The 7,198-nt window shown below is 46.2% G+C and overlaps 1 protein-coding gene across 5 annotated transcripts in view; it reads left to right on the top strand.

Annotated features, from left to right (window-relative positions):
* Positions 1-206: 206 nt before the first annotated feature.
* TMEM245 (transmembrane protein 245) overlaps positions 207-7,198 on the top strand; it is a 90,544-nt gene continuing 83,552 nt past the window's right edge. For 3 of the 5 annotated variants that reach the window (XM_035319706.1, XM_035319705.1, XM_035319704.1), the window contains exon 1: positions 209-794. In XM_035319706.1, coding sequence (XP_035175597.1) covers positions 237-794 — 558 coding nt within the window. In that variant the 5' untranslated portion in view covers positions 209-236. Of the gene's footprint in view, positions 795-7,198 lie in introns of all 5 variants that reach the window. The other 2 variants (XM_035319708.1, XM_035319707.1) reach the window with 2 other exon arrangements.

Raw genomic sequence — 7,198 nt, 5'->3', positions numbered from 1 at the left:
CCCATGGCAGCATAACCGAGGGGCTGGCATGCCCGGGCCGCGCCCAGCGCTGACAAAAAAGGGAAAAAGGGGACGGAGCGGCCTCCTCCTGAGGAAAAAACTACATTTCCCGGCACCCTCCCTCCCTGCAGGGCGGCACTCCGGCCCCGGCCGCCTCCCCGCGCCCTCGCCCGAGCCTCCGGCGGCGGCGTCGCCCCCTGGCAGCCGCGGCCGCGCCCGGGGGGCTGCGGGGCGCCATGGCCGACCGCGGGGAGCCGCCGGGGGGCTGCGGGGCTGGGGGCACGCCGGCGGCCGTGCCGCGGCTGCCGCTGGGCACCCCGTCGGGGGGCTCGGGGGTGTCGCTGCCGCGGCTGGAGAAGCCGATCAAGCAGGCCTTCTACAACACCGGGGCGCTGCTGTTCGCCGGGCTGTGCTGCGGCGCCGCCGTGCTGGTGTACTTCATCCTGGAGGCCTTCCTGCGGCCGCTGCTCTGGGCCGTGCTCTGCGGCACCTTCCTGCACCCCTTCAAGAGCTCGCTGACGGCGCTGGGCCGCCGCTGGCTCGGCCGCCTGCAGCGCTCCGGCACGCCGGTGCTGCTGGCCGCCTTGCTGCTGCCCGCCTGCTTCGCCAACTACGGCGTGGAGGCGCTGGGCCAGCAGGTGCTGCGGCGCCGGCGGCTGCTGCTGCTGCTGGGCGCCGGGGGGCCGCTGCTCTACGGGCTCTACTGCCTCGGCAGCTCGCTGGGCGTGCAGCTGCTGCTGGCCCAGGCCGCCCGCCTCATCTGCCAGGGGCTGGACTACTTCAGCAGCCAGTGGGTGAGGAGGGCGCGGGGACCTGGGGGTGGGTTTTGGGGGGTCTTGGGGGGGGGGTTTGGGGGTGCGGGGCGAGGCCCGGCGCCATCTCACTTGTTGCGCCCCGGCGGGCGGGCTGGCACCGCCGCCCTGTGGGCGCGGGTGGGGGGCGTTGTGACGAGCCCGTGGGTTTGCTTTGTGTTTGTGTGTGTTGGGGGGAGTTCTAACGAGCCCCTCGGCTGCACGTGGGGTTTGTTCTGTGTGTCTTTGGAGGAGGAAGCAGACCCCCGAGCCTCTGTGGGTGGCTCCGGAGAGGAGGGGGGCTGTGTGGCTTGGTAGGGCAAGCCTCGATTTTCCTGTCAAAGCCGCATGCAAAAGGGTTTAAAAAATCTCCTGGCTGAGGTACAGCCCGGCCACAGAAGCAGGTGTCCACCGCCTGTATGTCGCACCCTTACCGTAGCCACCGCAGTTGTGAGGTGCCCCTAAATGGGGTAATGCAGGTGAGGTTTTGGGCAAGCAGCTGGTGTGAGGCGGCTGTGAGGGGCTGGGGAAAGGCAGCTGGAGGCTTGTCTATATCTGCACTGCTTTACTTACTTCCTTCCTTCAAGTACCAAGCAGTGCAGACTTAGTAGGAGTGCCAAGTAAAGCTGTGTGTCTAACTTATAAATGTTGTGTGTTGTGATAAAGGGCATTGGGAGGGATTGCTTTGCCTTCTGTTTCCCTCAGTACGTAGGTTAAAACTGGTGGAACTCGTCCTCACTTTGTTACTTAGAAATGCTGAACAGAAAATGCAAAAAAACAACCCCAAAACCTACGTATCTGAATTAAATGGCTATGTGAAAGCAGAGTAGATCAATAAAGTTGTAGTTTTTTATGTACCGACATGCTGAGCTTCCTTGGTGTCAAAGGCTTTTTAAAGCAGGCTTTTCAAGCTAGACTGTTCTACTTTAAAAAGCAAACAACACCCCAAAAACCTAACAGTAACAGAAGCTCTGAGTGGAAAACGACACACATTTATCTCCACTTACACATGGAGATAAAACCAAAGAACTGTTTAAAACTGATTCACGTATGTGGGCAAGAGGGAGAAACTGCCAAGAAAATCAAAGAGCAAACTTAACCAGGCTTCTGACTTCAAATTTGTGTGTGTTTGAATCCAAGTTTTATTCCTTTGGTGCCGCTAGTGTATGCTGAAACCTCAAACACAACTTTGGATGTGTATACCAGGGAAAAAAAACAAAAAATAAAAATAAAAATTAGTTGTGCTCTGAAGTGTTGTCATGTGCTGGGAGATGTCAGGGGGGATGTGTTTCTGGTCTGGTTTGTCCTCAGGAGTATAATTAAGACTGAGTAGACAAGACAGGCAGTCTCTCTCATTCTCATTTTGTTGAGAGACAAAGATACAAGCTTCTTCCCTTTACCTTCAGTTAAGTGGAGGAAGAACTTGAAGATTTAGTTAGTTGCTGTGCAGTTTACTTGATAAGTTTAAGACTTTCCTTTGGATTGGCCTACCTGTTTAACAGAGTCGGTATTACTAGACTATAAGACTTGGCTAAGTCCAGTCCTGTATTCAAACTCAGTTAATTAAGCTATACTTACAGCTGGTAAATGGAAAACTACCAAAGGAAGTTGCACTACAACCAGAGTCATGATGTGCACTGAGTTCCTAGAACTCTTCAGACTTAAGTTCCTTGCGAAAATTTGAGTTTATATCAAAATAACTAACCATGGGCCTCCTTAAGCAAACCAGTAACAAGCCAAGTGAGCTGCCAAAATCTCTTTCTGGGACACTACATGAGAAAGAAGCTGCGGTCTTCCCTTTGTAAATAACCTCAGCTCAGCCTGGCATCATCTATACATTTTACAGTGTTTTCCTATTCCAGTTTTGTGAATTTTGCCATTACTTGATTTGCATTATCTCAGAACTGCAGCAGGATAACTTAATTTTGTCTGGGCTGCTGGGAAACCTTGAGCTGGGTTGGTTTGTGGCATCTACTTTAACTGCAGTTCAGCATGGAAAAGCTGTTTAATTTCCGTGTTACCATGCGGGACCAAGTTTGCATGTCTGCATTCTGCTTGTTAGCCGCACAGGAGTTTTGCATATTGCAAGTCCGTTTGCTCCGTTGTTCTGTTCTTTTCTGGGACCTGAATCCTCCATGGCTCCTTCTCTGTGGTATCTTGCATGAAAATTAGAACTGTTTTTGTTTGCAGATACTCTGTGATAAGCAAAAGTATTGGTAATCTCTTTTTTTTTTTTTTTGCATTGTTTCTTTTAGCAGCCAACTAAGCCAATCCAGATCTCTGTGTTTTGAAATACTTTAATTCAGAACAACTTACTTAACATAAAAATAAGTAATTTTTTCCCTTTTGCAATAAGGAGTACTTTCTTGCCAGGAATATAATAAATGAAGAATTTATTAAAAGTGTAAAGGAGACAAGCAAATGCCTGTTGCTTCGTGGAGCGCTCTGACTGTGAAAGCAGCATCTGAGTAGCACCATACGGTAGTTTATGGCAATTTTTATCTTGTGAACTACAAAAGTCTGTGCTGCAGCCACCCACAGTTCTGTCTTACCAAGGTGTAAAGTGCCTGTATTCTTACTGGGAGCTTTGCACCACCTGGAAGGCCCCGCTGCTTGTGGAAAGGAAGAATGTGCGCAGTCCTCTTCTCTTTCTGATTCCCTCTGGTGTACTAGGTAAGCGAGAGGGTGCCTGCTAGTAGAATTTGACTCAGAACAGTGACATTTTTTTGGATACCAGTTCGGAGCTTCCTATTTAAAGGTATTTTTGTGGTATCTACTAAGCCATGAGAGAGAGCCAGAATTTCTCTTCAGTTCAGAACATTGTTCCCCACATACACGACTAACATGGGGTAATGACAGAGACAACTGCACCTTGGCACCAGCGTGCTACAGAGCTCTCTAGTGCTGTTGTCCACAAATCTGGGGAAGCCGTTCACGGCGTTGATAAGTGAAGATTTAGAAATGGCTATGTTCCTGGCTGTGGTTTTTAAGTCACTTCTGCAATTTGAATTAGGAATCCTGGATAGCACCATGATAAACCCGTTCACTAATTAATTGCAAAACATTACATTTGAAGAACAAGTCCAGCATCTTAGGCTAGTCTGCAATTATTGTGCTCTCACCATCTCCTTTCCCTTGGTGCTTTACAATTCCTGTATCTTCTTTGAAAAAGCTTGCTCGAGAAATGTAGTAGACTGCTATCTTTAAGTTGGCAGTAAATTCCAGTTGAGCTCCTTACCCTGATTCCCACCTTCTCTACAGGTAGTTTGCAGAAACTTCATGTAGAGGACAAGCATTCTGCATGAACTTCAGTTAGGTATAATAGGGAAGAAGGAAGTTTTTCTGCATCTTTTTTTTCTTGCATCAGAGGGGAGGCTGTCCCAAAGCAGGCTATAAAGATGCCCTTATATGTTTATATGCTATACCAGTTTCATCATGGTTACCCTCACAGTCTGCACACCTTCTGAAGACTTATCTTGGACTGCCTTGTCCATCATTGTTTTGTAGGAAGTATCTTGTGTCCAGCACTGTACTTAAGGTAGGGGAAGTTCTTTTGCCTTGTGCCAGGAGTTCAAATTATTTGAGCCCACCATTTTACATTTACAGTACTACACAGGAAATGCCAGCCAGCGGTTGTATTTTTTTTTCAGTAGGGGCCAAGTGCTCATATTTATATAGAAAATGGTTTGTAGATCCCAGCAGATAAAATGAATTATACAGCTGTTCTGCATTGACTCTGAAGTTCATCTTCTCAGTAAATTAAATCTGATGCAATCATAATTTGCAGAATTCTCCAGAGTGAAGTTGGTCACCGGGCTGTCAAAACCTTTCTCCCATGGCCAGTCTTTCTTCTGTGGTTTGTCACAAGTAGTTGGTCAGGTTTGGAGCTGTGTCCTTGTATGTGGGTCTGTAATATTATTATTTTTTTGTTCAGGTGTGGAACTGTAGGTCTCTGTTAGCAGAGCTCTACATCTCACTGTAACAGGTATGACTCATTTGGTGCTCGTGGTTTAGATGCGGTTAGAGGACCCAATCAGTCCTTCCCTCGCTACAGTGCTGAGCAGATTTGGAAATACTGTGTGCTGTGACCAGCACATTGGAATTGCCTAAGACAGTGTTGTCTGTCTTAGCCTGTTGACTCTCTGCTCCTTTTCAGGGAAATTATCAAAGACATCCGTCTGGGAAAACTTCACTTCTGTTGGCACTAGATGTCGGCAGTGCCCAGAGCATCCCTTGCAGATTGAAATTCTCAAACAAGCTTCTTGGCAAACACGTTGGGTCACGGGCATCCCAGGTGCTTGGCTTCCCTAGTGCCACCTACAAAGGATCTAAAAGTATCTACATCTCATGAAGTTCACCTACTGGGCAGTGTCTCTACTACCATAGGAAATGGTTAAGTTTGATTATCATGTTGTGTAACTATAAATGAGGAAAATGCAGTTCTGATTTAGAGTTGTATGTAATTTCTCTTCGCAGTGTTTCATAACCCCGGGGGAAAGGAAGAAATTTCTTCCTAGAGCAGGCTTGAAGATTTCTAAAACTTTCCTAGCATATAAAAACCAAACCAAAACAGAAAAAAAAACCCGCAAACCATTACCACCCACAAAAAATACAACCGCTGAGAAAAACCTTAAGTATTCTTTCTGCTGTTTATAACAGACAGTCTTTTCAATATTTGGTTTCATGGTTTATAAATCAGCCGGGCATTGGCTGTAAGCACACGTTACCAAAACCACAGTTTTGGTTTTGTTTTCACAAAAGAGATCCATTTTGTAGAGACCACATATGTCCTATTGAAAACAGGATGGGGAGGGGCAGGAAAAAAAGAGGATGTTAGAAGTGTTTTTTTTTTTTCCCACCTTCACTTTTTCACTTCCACACTCCCCTCAGCTTTGGGAGAGCCTGCCTTGAGGAGCCTTTTGAAAAGGGCAGTGAGTTTTTATTTTTAATTTATATGCCTGGGGTGCAGCCCCAAGCACCAAGCTGGGCTGTCTTGAGCCTAATGAGAAAAGCTACATAAAGTTAGTTATTTTTTGCAATTTTCATAATACATATTAGTTAGACATAATTATACTTATTTTTCTACCACCTCTGGAAGGAATGATTGGTATGGAACTGTCCAGCAAGATTTTAGCTACGTGCTGTGAAGTAAAAAAAGATGAAGTCTCTTCGGTCGAGGAGACATCTCTTGTGAAAGTGGCCACATGAAGCATGTCGAAGGAGCAGTACTCAGTCTGCACAGAGAGGATTTGATGCAGTCTTCTCACAAGTGAATCTTGAAAAGTTTGATTTCAGGGTAGCTTTTTATTAAGAGAGATTCCCATAAGTAACCTTTGTTTTAAGACAGGAAAAATGAACTATAGCGGGGGCATTTTAGCATTCAGAGCTGCAGTTTTCTGCATATGCTAACGTAACAGATTTCCTTAAATTCACAGCTTAGGAAACCTTGCAGAAGATACTGAAAACACTTTTAACCTGTGTGTGCCAGTATTGGTTTTGAAGGTCAGTTCTTGCCTGCACCAAGATTCCAATCGTAAGTGCATGATTTTTTTTTGTCTCTTCAAAAAAGAGACTTTTTTTTTTTTAATCTCTTCAAAAAAGTTGTAATCTTGCAGAACACCAGGCTTCTGCTTAAGCTGGTCTAGTAGCCCTTGGGTGTTAAACGCAAAGATACAGAAGTGGATATATTTCACAGCTTGGGGTTCTGTGGAACTGGTGCCTGTTTGTGTTCCCCGGGGTTTAGGACAAGGAATAACTCACTCGGGTGTACACTTGCTTGTGCTTCCTTAGAAAAAAATCAGGTTGTTATTTACCTGCATAGGTCAATGCAGGCTTTCTAGCGAAGGGAAGAAGTGGTTGAGTTTGCTCCGAGGTGGGCAATAGCATTATCTGCGTGCCTAGGTTTGTTTGGTTTTGTATCTGCTTGACAAAAGTTAGCTCCATGTGAAATGAAAGCCAGTCATGCTTTTCATCTTCATTCTGCCGAAATTTGCACAAGGTGACACCTTTCCTCTTGTGTCCTGTGCAATATACAGTATAACCACGTGAAGTTAATTTTGCTTCTGAAAACTGGAGTAAAAATAACATTTCCATAATTCCTCACTTGCCTTCTTAATATCTTTTTTTCTTGTTTAGAAAAACATTTTCAGATGAACAGATAAAGAAGACGCTGTGATATTTGTAGTGGCAAATGCAATTTGGCTTTTAGCTATACATTTAAAGCCTAGTGTCTTCAGTTGCCAAGTCCACGCTGTTCTGCTCAGCTCTTGCCATAGGTTCATTCCTTTGCCAGCGAGGAGGAGGAGGTAGAAATAACAAGCTGCTGTCACAAGATCTCTTCTTCAGCCAGCTTCACTCCGTGCAGCAACATTTTAAAAGCTTGCAAAGCACACGTGGAGTGGCTGAGG

The sequence above is a fragment of the Oxyura jamaicensis genome, chromosome 2 (genome assembly GCF_011077185.1).
Source record: "Oxyura jamaicensis isolate SHBP4307 breed ruddy duck chromosome 2, BPBGC_Ojam_1.0, whole genome shotgun sequence".
Lineage (NCBI taxonomy): Eukaryota > Metazoa > Chordata > Aves > Anseriformes > Anatidae > Oxyura > Oxyura jamaicensis.
Note: the sequence above shows the minus strand (reverse complement) of the source record. Positions and strands in the feature narration are given on the sequence as shown.